A 14,244-nucleotide genomic window follows, 5' to 3' on the forward strand; every position below is an offset into this window, starting at 1 on the left:
TAAAATATAAAATGTACATTGATTTGGCAAATCTTAATTCTTAGCCGATTAACACCGGACTTTCTAGGTAAAAGTTATACTTGTTCCTATTAATTTCATGTAGTAATTGAATGTATGTATATTACAAATTAGTATAATGTCACATTCTAAACGTTCTATAGGATTTGTTAGTGCATGAAAGGACGGTATATTTTTTAATTAAAAAAGGCGCAAGTTTTCATGAGAACTGATCTTGTTTATTTATTTATTTCAGATACATAGAAGAATTATAAAATGGACGAGACTGAGATTTGCACCCGTGCTTACTGTAAGATTATCATGCACTGTGCCAAGTATCCCAGCTGTAGCTTGAATGGTGTCCTGCTAACCCATAAATCTGATTTAAAGTAAGTTTCATTTCATTACATTGGGTTTAAATGATTAACAATACACGCTTGGTTTTTTATTAAATGAATAAGTTAGGGTACAATGTTTGGCACTTTCGATTTAAGTAAATGATAATAAAAAACCCATAGAATGCGATAATAACTTCAGAAAAATCGAAGAAAATAGTTTTAATACTTAATTAACGTTTTTAAGTTTTTCTTCAAAAAGTTTAGATAAGATGCCTTTAAAAGTCGTCTATGATTTTGTCAGGGATAAAAATGTAACTTTAAAATAAGAATTACAACATATTTTTTCAATTAGTACAAAGTAAAATTTTGAACATTTTATTGATTAGTATATTTTTTAAAATGTGAAGTAGAAACCTGAATATTTTATCATGAAAATTGTGTTATGATTTGATTGTCTGCTAGATTACAAGAAAAAAGATACTGACAGTACTTGTTGGTTCTTTAAAAATAATTAGGTAGATTACTTTCAGAACCCCTCTTTTTGCAACGTTATTTCAATAGAACAGAGCCGTAGTCTTAGTGTACTCAATATCTAGACAGCCAACTATTGTTTTAGAATTGTTCAATTTTTTTAACTTCTGATAAAAACAGAATTAATGGTATTTTTGTAAATATTATACCTCCAAGAAATGGCTATACTTCCCAATCATATGTTGTGTGATATTTAAGAGGAATTATTTTGATATAATGTCATTAAAATATTCGTTGAAAAAAGTGCTATTCTAGCTTATACTTTACATTTTAATGTGTATGATAATTCAAATAAAAGATAATGAAGATTTATATTATATTTAATTGTTATAATTATAAAGAAAAACCTGGAAACAGTAAAAAACTGACTTTATTTTATTGACGTAGGGAAAATCTGGCAAATATTTGAATAAAAAAACAATACAAAACAAAATAAATTATTTTTAATATAGTCACAAAAAGGCCTAATGAGTTTAGGAAATATTTCATTCAATAATCATGTCATTTAAACTCTATCACACAGAATACAGTGTAAAAAGATGTTCTCGTTTTAATTTTAAGTAATTTCAAATGCATTTTAATACCTTTTAATGATTTATTTTTTGAAACATCTTTTTATAAAATGTTATTGATTTTTGAAGTTATATGTTAAAATGTTTTTAAATTTTGTTAACATTTTGTTTTAAATGTAGAAAATTGGTAATTCTAAACATTCAAAAAATGATTTTATTAAATTTTCATCACTTAAATTGCATGTTTGATGAAATTTTCAACTGATAATTCAAGAAAAATCGTTTAAGTTTTATTATATTTTACTTTGAAATGTTAAAAAAATATAAGGGGGGGGGAAGTTCTGCCACTTTCGCGTAAACAGTGTGCAGTGGACTAGGTATTGATTTTAGATTATAGGTTATTTAGGATAAAAGTTTACTTTTGGGTATTAGTTCACGTATATTTAATCATTTTTTGAATAGGTCTCCAGGTTCAGGTGCTGCAGGCTGGAAGGTCGTTTCTGGACAGGTAAAAAAATTAAAAATTTTTTGTTTGAAGAGTTAGAGAGCAACTTATAAAACAAAATATGCTTCTTTTTGAATGTTATTAACATATCTGCAGAAAAAATTAAATTCGGCCTCCAGGTTCAGGTGCTGCAGGCCTCCAGGTACACTCTGGACAGGTAAAAATTAAGTTTTCTTATTTGAAGAGTTAGAGGTACACTTATTAAACCAAATATGCATCTTTTTGAATGTTATTACCATATTAGAAGAAAAAATGACAATCGGCCTCCAGGTTCAGGTGCTGCAGGCCTCCAGGTACACTCTGGACAGGTAAAAATTAAGTTTTCTTATTTGAAGAGTTAGAGGTACACTTATTTAACCAAATATGCATCTTTATGGATGTTATCATCATATTTGCAGAAAAATTTAAAATCGGCCTCCAGGTTCAGGTGCTGCAGGCCTCCAGGTACACTCTGGACAGGTAAAAATTAAAATTTCTTATTTGAAGAGTTTGATGTAAACTTATTTAACCAAATATGCATCTTTTTGGATGTTATTACCATATTTGAAGGTAAATTGACAATCGGCCTCCAGGTTCAGGTGCTTCAGGCCTCCAGGTACACTCTGGACAGGTAAAAATTAAAATTTCTTATTTGAAGAGTTAGAGGTACACTTATTAATCCAAATATGCGTGTTTTTGGATGTTATTATCATATTTGAAGATAAATTGACAATCAGCCTCCAGGTTCAGGTACTGGAGGCCTCCAGGTCAACTCTGGACAGGCAGATAAAATATTTTTTAATACTTTTTAATTTGGAAACCTTACCTGGATCCTGTTGACTGCTCGTTGTTGGTAGCCAGTTAAAAAAATCCTAAATGGTTATTTTTGAATTTATAGGAATGGTGTCTAAAAAGAAAATGGCTAAATTATAATAATTTAGTATAATATAGCATTTAAGGCTCCAGACAGGCTGTAGGCGGCCTCCAAGAGCCTGCTGGACAGGTAAATCAAATGTGTAATCTTTTATTTAAAAGAAAGGTATACTATGTAGAAATAGAAAAGAAACTTTAAATAAAAAATTAGAGCATAAAATTTGCAATGTTATCCTAAATAATATTCACATAACTTTCGTCATTTACTTATTTCCAGTGAACAATAAATTTTTCTTCATTTTAGAACTCTGAAAAAAATATTTTACAGATCAAATTATCTTTTTTAAAATATGTACAAAAAGTGTCAGGAATTCCTGCCTTTTTCTTTAGACGTGGATTGAATATACAATCTAAGAATTTCTTTATATTTTACTAACCTGGATGGAGAATCTGTAGCTCTGAATGACATCTGGATAAAATTAACCTCTCTCAGTAGTAATTTTAAAATTATTTCACTAGCATCTATACTTTATAATCTGAATCCTATTGAAATTGCATTCCCCATTCTGAGTATCTGTAATATTATATCTTAGACAGAATTATATTTTGCATATGTGTGGAAAACCATACATAAACAAAAAGTAATAAATACAGATCTATCTAGCTGGCTCCTGGAGGCCACCTTTCATCTAAATAAAACAAATTATAAAATTGATTTTTTAAACCTGTCCAGCAGGCTCCTGGAGGCTACCTAGAGCCTGCCTGGAACAAAAATAGAAGACTTACTTAATAAATTTTGTCATATTATTATATTTTAATAATTTTCTATTTAAAAACCTTTCCTCTAATATCAAATATTACCTTTATTGGAATTTACCTTGCCAGCGGCCACAAGCAGTCACCAGTGGTCACCAGGATCCAGGTAAGGTGTCCAAATCAAAAAGTATCAAAAAATATTATAACTGCCTGTCCAGAGTGTACCTGGAGGCCTGCAGCACCTGAACCTGGAGGCCGATTGTCAATTTACCTTCAAATATGGTAATAACATCCAATAAGTTGCATATTTGGTTTAATAAGTGTATCTCTAACTCTTTAAATAAGAAATTTAAATTTTTACCTGTCCAGAGTGTACCTGGAGGCCTGCAGCACCTAAACCTGGAGGCCAATTGTCAATTTACCTTCAAATATGGTAATAACATCCAAAAAGATGCATATTTGGTTTAATAAGTGTACCTCTAACTCTTCAAATAAATGTTTTTAATTTTTACCTGTCCAGAGTGTACCTGGAGGCCTGCAGCACCTGAACCTGGAGGCCGATTGTCATTTTTCCTTCAAATATGGTAATAACATCCAAAAAGATGCATCTTTGGGTAAATAAGTGTACATCAAACTCTTCAAATAAGAAATTTAAATTTTTACCTGTCCAGAGTGTACCTGGAGGCCTGCAGCACCTGAACCTGGAGGCCGATTTTAAATTTTTCTGCAAATATGATGATAACATCCATAAAGATGCATATTTGGTTAAATAAGTGTACCTCTAACTCTTCAAATAAGAAAACTTAATTTTTACCTGTCCAGAGTGTACCTGGAGGCCTGCAGCACCTGAACCTGGAGGCCGATTGTCATTTTTTCTTCTAATATGGTAATAACATTCAAAAAGATGCATATTTGGTTTAATAAGTGTACCTCTAACTCTTAAAATAATTTTTTTAAATTTTTACCTGTCCAGAGTGTACCTGGAGGCCTGCAGCACCTGAACCTGGAGGCCGAATTTAATTTTTTCTGCAGATATGTTAATAACATTCAAAAAGAAGCATATTTTTTTTTATAAGTTGCTCTCTAACTCTTCAAACAAAAAATTTTTAATTTTTTTACCTGTCCAGAAACGACCTTCCAGCCTGCAGCACCTGAACCTGGAGACCAATTCAAAAAATGATTAAATATACGTGAACTAATACCCAAAAGTAAACTTTTATCCTAAATAACCTATAATATAAAATCAATACCTAGTCCACAGCACACTGTTTACGCGAAAGTGGCAGAACTTCCCCCCCCCCTTATTGTCAAAAATGTGGAAGTTATACTTTCCTCAAAAAAAGACCTAAAACATGCAAATTAACACGTGTAATGAGATTTTTTTTCTTTCAGGTTTAATTTTAAGTAATTATTGATATTTTTTGTAAAAAGGATTTTATATAAAAAGTTTTAAAACTCGAGTTATGAAGTGGTTCTAAAAAAGGTTGCGAATTTATGCAATTTTCTTGCAAAAAAAATTTTCTAGGATTTTAAAAATAGCAAAGGGTGTTATTAGACGTACTTACAGATACAATTGCAAAGTCATTTTGGCCAAACACTAAAATAAAGTTTTGACATCTGAGGGTCCAACCGTGAATATAATAGATTTTCAGACTTTTTTGTCGCAAACCGCTGAACTGTTATTGTTTTTCTTTACAATAAAGCTTCTCATATGTCCAGATTGGGATAGGTTACAACCTCCCTCCCATGAGAAATTGCACTAGGAATAAATGCCCCCCGGTCCCCATACCTAATTAAAAGCAAATATTTTTCTTTATAAAACTGAAATTACAGGGTCGATCGTCTCTAGAGAACTCTAGGGGCGTAGACGCTAATTTATATTAAAACTTATTCTACCTTTGTTTGTTAAGGAATGGTAAGCCGACAAAGTTTAGCGATGCAGTGCCCATGTGTCATTTGAATACTGGATTGAGTTTGGTTCCAGAGATTGCTTTAGCCCAGGTACCAATTTTGAATCTTATCTTCCTCCTCTCTCTCGACTAATATACAACGTGCCAAATTCAAATATACTTATTTATTACATCATATTATAGATCCCTTTTTGTGGATAGTAAAATGAAAAATTATAAGATTAATTCCGAAGGCCCCGGCAAGCAAAACTCGTATTAATTATTTTATTATTCGTGGAAAATTGTCTATAATACAATACAATACCTGATTTTTTCGTTGGGCTCAGAACCAGTTATAATCCAGCGGATTTCAATCGGATTCGAAGCCTTACTGATAATTTTTTATTAAACCCTTAAAATTTCATTTCTGTGTTTTTATTCATATAAACAGTGCAGTGCAGCTACTCTTTATAATAGTGTTTGTCTTACTGACAACTGTCGTTGCGTAAAATAACGACAACTTTCTTGCAAAAGTTTGGTTTAATCGAAAGAATGTAGATTGAGGAGAATTGAACTTTTAACTTTCCTTCGCCAATAACAAATTAGAGATTCTTACAAACATAAGGGGGGGTTAATGCCATCTCGTAATCAATGTGAAAATAGCACTTAGAATTCAAATTTCGATCTGAAATTTTGCATGAGTAATCCTTGGTAGGTCTATTTTCCCTAAATCGAACAAAAAGTTGAAAAGGTAACGGCTAACGGCTCAGCCGTTTAGCCGTTTTTTTTTGGCTATTTTTAGGGAAAATCTGTCATAAGTTAAGTAGGAATTAACTTTTTGCAACATATTTTTGCTTTTAATCATGTGAAATGATACAAAAAAAAAAACATTTTTTTATATTTCTAGTACTAGCAACTACCGGCTAAAACCGTTTGGAAACGTTTTGGATCGGCAAAGAGTATTATGTGGAGATAGGTTTCGTTATGGATTTGCTTTGAAAATAGCCAAAAAATGGCTAATCGGCTAAGCCTCCAGCCAGTAGCCGTTACTTTTCCAACTTTTTGTTCGATTTAGGGAAAATAGACCTACGAAGGATTACTCAAGCAAAATTTCAGATCGAAATTTGAATTCTAAGTACCATTTACACATTGATTACGAGATAATTGCATTTAACCCCCCCCCCCCCCTTATTTTCTACTAGACATAATGAGATTAATACAAACAGTACACTTTGTCTCAATTATGATCAATTTGATTGGCCGAAAAGCAAGTATCTTTTATATTAAGATTTCTGGAATGGTTGAATCGGCAGGTCTTGTAATATCTGGAGTTTATCATGCTCATGATAATTTGAAGGTAGAGAAAAATATTTTTTACATAGGGAAGGAGAGGATATTGAACGGTAGATTTTACTGGTACCCAAAGTTATATAACCACGTTATCTGATCGTTGGTTCAAGAAACTTTGGGTACTTTTATTGAATTTAGAATGATTGGTTCCAAACTAGTTGTATCCAATCTTTCCAAACAATAAGGGGAGGGGCGGATGTGTTACTTTTGAAACAAAAAGTAAAACACGCATGATCTCAACCCATAAAAGAGTTACAGCTCTAAATTTCGACATAGTAGTTGCTTTTGTGAAGAAGAACATGGAACTGTGAAGATACGGCGGCGGAACCGCGGCTCACGCCGAAACCGCCGTTTCCCGCCGAATTTTTTTTTTGCTTTTTTTTGCCAAATTACACTGAGATAACCTTTTTTTCTCATAGAAATTTCCTCTATATTTTCACGTAATATTTCAAACATGTCAATATTAAAAGTGAAAATATAGGGGGAGTTTTTATGAAAAAAAGTTTATCTCAGATGATTGAAAATTGTCAATTATGGCGAGGAAAGGCAATAAATTCGGCGGTTATAGGCGGGAGCGGCGGTTCCGCCGCCGTTTCTTCACAGTTGTTTTTTATTGTTCTCCACAAAAGCAACTGCTGTGCTGATTTTTAGAGCTGTAACTCTTTTATGGGCTGAGAACATGGGCGTTTTACTTTTGGTTTCAAAAAGTGACACATCTGCCGGGGGGATAGTTTTGTATATCATCATGGTGGGGGGGTGTATATTGAATATTGATTTATTTGCCTTAATACATTTTTACCAATTTTCCAGTCAATGTAAACATGTATAAAAAAAAAAATTTCATATGTGACAATTCAAACAATAAAAATCTTCAAAAAAAAAATTTTTAAGTTACCCACCCACGTAGGTATACCTAGGCAAAATAATCATTATATTTTTTACCATGACTGATATTTGTGTTAAAGGAACGCAGATACTTTCTTTTTATCGATCTTTGTTTTTAATTGTCTAGGTACCTAAGTTAATAAACTAGACTAGAATACTTATTATTTTACAAAAGTTAAAATCTTATCTTATCCAGGATAACCATGTAGATGTTTTCTCACAAAAGATTGCCGATAAAGTTGCTGATAATCAGGTACTATTTCAGCATTTTATTTTACAATAAACTAGGTAAAAATTTTTAATATATTTTTTTTTAAATACGTAACAAAAAATTACAAGTGTTAAGTGAAAATTAAGGTTGTTGAATAAAGAAACTTGTCTCAAATTTAAAATTCACGGTTCAATATTATATTATATGAAAGCAATGGCTGTGACAAATTTCAGTGCCGCAACTTTTATTTTTGGTTTATACGTTTATATTCTGCACAAGATTCATTTTTTCCCCTGCTGCAATTTTTTTTTTTTCTCCTTCTGGTCTTTTTCAAGCAAGTGAGGGGCAAAAACTTGAAAAAAAAATCAGAAATCTTTATTTTATTTATATTATCCCCCCTTACATGCATTATTTTAATTTTTCACCAAGGAGGGGAGAAAAATGGAAAAAAATGTTTACATTTCTCTTAATTTTTTCATTTTTTTCACCAAAAACATATTTAATTTATATTTTTTACCCCTCCCCCCCCCCCCCCTTTAGCAGAATATACACCCCACTCCCCTTTTTCATTTTTCTAAATGTTATATAAGAGAGAGGGCTGAATGGGCACTTTTTAAAACAAATAAGATACAACAAATGATATTAAGTAGGTACTAAGATTTTGTCCTAAGCCCCTAGGCACTTTGCAATGCCAATATCCAAATATTACATAATATTAATGTTTATAGGATGGAGCTCTGCTGTTAACTGTGGATAGCAAGAGACTCGCTCTAAAGATTCAGAATGATGGTCTTATTGTCAGACATAGAAATACGGTAAAATATATGTTTTAGTAGCGAAGCTACTCTTTAATTTGAAATTGTTGATGGCTGAACCTTTTTATGTAATATTTCCAACATTATGGAGCATTTTTAACTTGATTGATTGATTAGCCAAGCTTCTCAGGGTTTGGACCTAAGTAGTCATGGAGTAGGCTGAGACACTTTTGTATAGCTACTAGGGCTATCAAGATCCACGCTCAAGCACATTATGACTTGACCCGCTGTCTCATGAGAGCTACTCACTATTACCTCAACCTCGCCGAGTATGGCAGGTGTCCCAAATTAAGTCACCGTAATGAATGACGCTCTCCGCAGAGGAGCTTGGGATAAGGGTAGTACTGATATTATGTACGTGACTATTAAGTATCCAAACTTACTCAATAATCTCCTTCTTACACAACCAGGGGAAGTTGCGTGAATGTATTCAACTGAGAAATTCGAGTTGCCACATGGGGACTAGAATTAGAACTCTCATCACCGTAACTCAGTGCGTTACCACAAAGCTACGACGCCCCTTGCATGTATTATTAGTCAGTTTATCAAAATAGGAATACTAGGAATAAATCACTTTCTGGTGTTAACAAGAATGAGATTTTTAGACATTCCACCCCCCCCCCCCCCCCACCACCAACACTGCCTCTCGATATGATTAGTCCATTTTGATTCATTATTTTTTTTTAGGAGGGAAACTGGAAAATAAACGAAAAGAAGTTGAAATTGGAGCATGAATCAATAACACTGGCCTGTGCTTCGGCTCTTGTTAGAGAAGGTCAGTTTGTAATGGCGCAGCTACTCTACACCTAGCTAGAGTGTGGCCGTACGTCCGTCCGTCCGGCTCTCGCAGAACATTACCAAAACTAAAAAAACATGAAATATTTTGCTATCATCATATTTTAAGACTTTTAAGAAATGAATTGTTAAGATCAAAGATGTCATATTTTTTATTGAAAATTTCCTACTAAAAATTATTTTTACTAATAAAACTTTTATGGTATCAAAAAACCTAAATATAAAGTTTTTACAAAATATTTTTCTTTTTTTCACACTTATTGAAACTGTTTTAACATTTTCTCTTCAATTCAGGTATCTTTCGTGAATTGGTTGATTTTGATAATCATCTCGACGATATTACACAGGTAAGGATTTCTTCCTGCTGTCATAGTAAAGACGTTAAAAATTTTTACATGCTGTTGCTGCATTTACATACACGTGACAAAAAATGAAGATGGAGGGATGGGGCACATAGACATGATAACAGGTGCAACTCATTGTCAAAAACGATGAAAACTTTGAGGCAAGTTCCGTGCAATCAATGGGATTTTTTATTGCTACTTGGTGAGATGTGTAAATCATTGAAAGCTCACAGTTGTTGAAAAAAGACACATTTAAAACCTCTAAAAAATGGGGAAAAAAACTTTTGATATATGACTAGGAAGTATTTAATTTTTTACTTAATGAATTTTATGTTTTTAGGATTACATCAACGTTGAGCTGAACATGAAGATTGATTCTTGCTTGTAATTTGTTATTTGTTCCTACTCATTTTATTTATATTTCTTATTCGAGATTAAATTCTTATTGTTTCCTTTTTAGTAGCGAAGCTACTCTATAATTCGAAATGTCCGTCCGTCCGTCCGTCCGTCTGTCCGTCTGTCCGTCCGTGTAAGACAGAATAGGGGAAACGTGATTTTCTTGGCTCCTATTAAAGATAGACAGCTGAAATTGTTTGACAATATTCCCATTATTAAGGAGCACAATTAACTATAACACAGCAAGGGCGGTCGGACCCCTTTTTAGCAGGTTTTAGGCTATTTTTGTATGTTTCACATTTTTCTCCATATCTTCAGTGTTTATGGTCCGATTTTCAAAATTTTTTCAGTTATAGATATGAGAATTAAATTTCTTGTCGTTTAAAGAAAACATCCATGACGGCCAGACTGCCTTTTTGCAGGTTTTAGGCTATTTTTGTATTTTTCACATTTCCACCATATCTTCAGTGTATATGGTCCAATTTTCAAAATTTTTTCAGTTATAGATATGAGAATTAAATTTCCCGTCGTTTAAAGAAAACATCCATGACGGCCAGACTGCCTTTTTGCAGGTTTTAGGCTATTTTTGTATTTATCACATTATTCTCCTTATCTTCAGTGTTTATGGTCCTATTTTCAAAATTTTTTCAGTTATAGATATGAGAATTAAATTTCCCGTCGTTTAAAGAAAACATCCATGACGGCCAGACTGCCTTTTTGCAGGTTTTAGGCTATTTTTGTATTTATCACATTATTCTCCTTATCTTCAGTGTTTATGGTCCGATTTTCAAAATTTTTTCAGTTATAGATATCAAAATTAAATTTCCCGTCGTTTAAAGAAAACAACCATGGCGGTCAGACTGCCTTTTATCAGGTTTTTGGCTATTTTTATATGTTTTAAATATTTCCCCATATATTTGGTGTTTTTGGTCCAATTTTCAAACTTTTTTGGGATAAATACACTTTAAATCTACTTTTACGTATTTCCATCCACGATTTTTTGTGCTTCGCTACTTATGGATGTTGTCATCCTTGTTATTCACATATTGCATTTTCTCGTAATATTTTGAGATAGAATTGTATTGAAATACCTAATGTAAAATTGTCAGTTTAGTGCTGTTTGTTTATGATTCCATATTTTGATTTTTTGAAAGTACACTTTTTTTGATAGTTTCGTTTTGTTTTAAATCAGATATTTCTTTATTGAAGAACATTTTTAAAGGTTACCCAACCAATTTTTATATTTATTTATCTATATTTAGGCCATATTTTGTATTACATTAATAATTTTTAAATATTTGCTATGTTATGTTAGCTGTATTACTCAGACATCCTCCGATTTTTAATTGACTAATATTACTTTGATATCAAAATTAGAGCTTTACAAAATTATTAAAGATAATAAGAACTTAAAAATATAACAAATTGTAATTTTTTCAAGCAATCCATATTGTAACCTAGTTTTTACAAAAATTTTAATAATAAATTATGAATGTACAATATAGAGTATCTTTACAATATAAAGTAGTAAGATTTTTATGTCTAAAGTTAAAGATCTTGAAAATGGCAGGAATAAGGTTGTTCTTTTCTAGAAACCTTTATAAATGCAATTGGTTGGTTTTAGTCTATTTTTTTTCTCCACCACACATACCTAGTGAAATATCCCATGGAAAAAAATAACCCCTCCTCCCCAAAAAAAATCATCATTTAAACCTTTAAAACTACAATATCTGAAGTGGTGAGTCGACTTCCCCTCCCTCAAATATCCCTAGAGTCTACTTGGGTCATGGCCGCTAGTCAAGCTTAAAAAATTACTACCTCAGTACCTTAATTCTTATAATGCAGTTGTAGTGGAAACTTTAATTCGATGAAATCGGATTATATGTTTTTTTTTCCTGACTAACGTGTAGGGGGAGGGGGGAGTTTTATTTTATGTTTTGGGGGGTTTACCTCACCCCTCAACTTGGAAGTTACATAGAAAATGTGTTACTGTAATTGTTGAAATGAGTAAAGTTTGTTAATTTCGACACATAAAACTTTTCAACGTGATTTCGGAAATAACTGCTAAAGTTTTAGTGCTATTTTTTTCAGGGATAATGCATTCATTAAAAAAGAACCACTAACAAGGCGAAATAAACAATGCTTTTTTCTTATTTTAAACTAGCTGCTACCCCCCTAGAGGCCTCAAGTGCCACTTTAAAGGTTTTTTTTATTTCGAACGATATTTTACATGTTAACAGATTTTGTTAGATTATTTCTATGATGCGATGAAGTCTCCAAATATATTTTAAAAATTTAGATTTTTTGTGATTTCTCTTGGGAGGGTGGTGGTACCCTCCCCCCAAATAGTTAGAAACCTTCCCGGGTTCAGCGATTAGCGAGATCCTTCGGTACAAACAGACAGGCAGACATCGTTCTACTTTGTATTATAGATTACCATACTGTTGTTATGGTTCTAAACATATAAAATATTACTATGTTTACTAAAATTTGTAATTTACCAATCGATATATTATTACTTAGATAACACACCAGAGTTTTAAGTACTCGAATAAAGTAATAATTGCAGCTGGCTAAAATAACGTTACCCCCTCCCCTCCTACTGAATGAACGACCAGACCAATAAACGAGGTTCATGTTAGGGACCTAAATTGAAGTAAAAGTTTCCCCCGTTCAACATATCCACGGTTAATACATCCATTACTTATGGATTCGATGGAAGGGGTGTTAGATTTTTTGTAAATACCTTATCCCTATTTGGGTATTTTTTTTCTAGGTTTGTACAAGTTATTACTTATGTTATTTAGCCTTCATGACTATGGTTTTACGGTTGCCTACAATTACTACATCTAAAAAATGTTTTGTAGCGTAAATTTTTTGGCATATGCTATCAAGAGGCTCATTTTCCGTAAAGTAGTGTGTAACGGCTTAGTCAAATGCTCTCATTAAGTCAAACAGTTCTTAATTATGACCAAACACTCAGTAAAATTTTTTCATAATTAGGAACAGTTTGACTTAATAAGAGCCTATAACTAAACTGTTACACACAATTTTACGGAAAATCCGCCGAAAAAATTACCCCCTTCATCTAGGTTATATAGCAAGTGACAGGGGCGTGCAAGCTTTTTTATTTGAGACGGGGGTAAAATGGCGCGCGGTGCGCGGCGCAAATTTCCCCCCCGCCCCCCAAATTTTTCCCAAGGGCATAAAATTTGCATGGGGGAGGTGTAATTACCCCCCCTGAAATCTGTTGACAGGGGTAATTTTTACCCCCCTCCTAAAATTTACCCCCGGGGTAAAATTTTTGTGGGGTGTAATTTATTAAAAGAGGTACCTACCAAATTATGAAATACTGTTAAATATTTAGTACCTAGTAAAAATACGCGCGAAGAGCGTCTAACTTTTTTTTGTTATGGATTATTATTTTTTTGGGGGGGGGATTTACTCCCCTAAAATTGTTTGGGGGGGGGTTAAATACCCCCAAGATAAGGGTAAATTTAAAATGGGGGGAGGGTAATCACCACTTTACCCCCCCCCCCTTGGACGTCCTTGGCAAGTGACCTTTTTTAATGCTGCAAACATGAAGTTATTAAACAAGCCTAGATTGCAAAAAGTTATATACTAAGGTTATAATAGTGTCGGTCAAATAAAAGTTAGTTTTACTTCAACTTCAAGGTTTATAGTTATGCAGCATTTTATTATTGCTATGCTTTCTGAATGCAAAGTTTGAAAATAGTTAAAAAAAATTTATTAGGTATCTCAAGGCCCAGGATTAGACAATGAACGATAAAACTATAAAACACGCTAATTGTTGAGTACTCAGTAGTCTTTTCTCCAAAATGAGGAATTTGTAAACATAAAATTTTATTTTCATCTTTAATATGTCAAGTTTTATAATAAAAAGTACCGCATTTCTAATGCACTTAACGTAATTAAGAATAAAAATTGTCTTTTATTATAAAACTTTAATAACACAGACAAAAAGTTTTTTTTAGAAGTACACAATACCAAAAGAAATATCTAGATTAAATTAGTTACGTAATAATATTTTATTACCATCTAATCTTT

At 32.4% G+C, this 14,244-nt stretch overlaps 1 protein-coding gene across 1 annotated transcript; it reads left to right on the forward strand.

Moving 5' to 3' along the window:
- The first annotated feature begins 251 nt into the window (after positions 1–251).
- Positions 252–10,231, forward strand: LOC145328278 (ER membrane protein complex subunit 8/9 homolog). Its single transcript, XM_080171904.1, has 8 exons — positions 252–386; positions 5,402–5,492; positions 6,669–6,737; positions 7,812–7,868; positions 8,555–8,641; positions 9,329–9,416; positions 9,731–9,783; positions 10,121–10,231. Exons 1-8 carry the CDS (start codon positions 274–276, stop codon positions 10,166–10,168), a joined length of 606 nt encoding a protein of 201 aa, XP_080028030.1. The 5' UTR covers positions 252–273; the 3' UTR covers positions 10,169–10,231.
- The last annotated feature ends 4,013 nt before the right edge of the window (positions 10,232–14,244 follow it).

This window comes from Acartia tonsa, chromosome 9 (genome assembly GCF_053477335.1).
Source record: "Acartia tonsa isolate MP-2025a chromosome 9, ASM5347733v1, whole genome shotgun sequence".
Taxonomy (NCBI): domain Eukaryota; kingdom Metazoa; phylum Arthropoda; class Copepoda; order Calanoida; family Acartiidae; genus Acartia; species Acartia tonsa.